This window comes from Odontomachus brunneus, unplaced genomic scaffold (genome assembly GCF_010583005.1).
Source record: "Odontomachus brunneus isolate Ranch 3 - 2012 unplaced genomic scaffold, Obru_v1 Obru_scaffold_300, whole genome shotgun sequence".
NCBI lineage: Eukaryota > Metazoa > Arthropoda > Insecta > Hymenoptera > Formicidae > Odontomachus > Odontomachus brunneus.
This window is the reverse complement of record NW_022639750.1, coordinates 220311-220823: the sequence shown is the minus strand read 5'-3', so window position 1 is coordinate 220823 and position 513 is coordinate 220311. Positions and strand designations below refer to the sequence as shown.

General features: G+C 25.9%; 1 protein-coding gene across 1 annotated transcript in view; it reads right to left on the bottom strand.

The window, feature by feature from the left end:
- Positions 1 to 146: 146 nt before the first annotated feature.
- The window catches only part of LOC116853284 (trihelix transcription factor GT-4-like), a 1465-nt gene continuing 1098 nt past the window's right edge, over positions 147 to 513 (bottom strand). The window contains exons 4-5 of the mRNA XM_032834281.1: positions 391 to 478; positions 147 to 251 (exon numbers count right to left, since the gene is read on the bottom strand). Of these exons, the coding sequence (XP_032690172.1) occupies positions 147 to 251; positions 391 to 478 (193 nt within the window). The remainder of the gene's footprint in view (positions 252 to 390; positions 479 to 513) is intronic.

Below are 513 nucleotides of genomic sequence, written 5' to 3'. Positions count from 1 at the left end.
CCTACAACTTTTGTATTTAACATTTTTTTATACAACGCTTTGTTTTCGAGATATTCAGGTGTTCCGGTATATAATATTCACCCTGTATATATATATACTATGAACTGAAAATAAAGCATTTCTGTTTAACTCTATTGTAATTATAACTAGTTTTTATAAGAACAGAAAGAAGAATCAATTGTATCAATATGAGATCCAGCTACTGTCATTGGTTGCACCCACGGCTTATCCCAAAATAGTTCTTGCATAATCTGAAACAAAAAAAAAAAAGAAAAAAATACAAAATATTATTTCATTTCTACATTTATGTCTATTATTAAATATAATTTTTAAATCAACAGATATATAATATGCCTTTATATAAAAATAATTATTAAAAATATGTAATACCTGAAAATATTCCCATTTTTTAGGGTTATTACCACTTTGGTTATTGTGGTCTACTACTGTTTTGTATGCACGTTTCAGAGATTGAAATTTTGTACATCATTTGAAGTCTGTAACATCGTAACT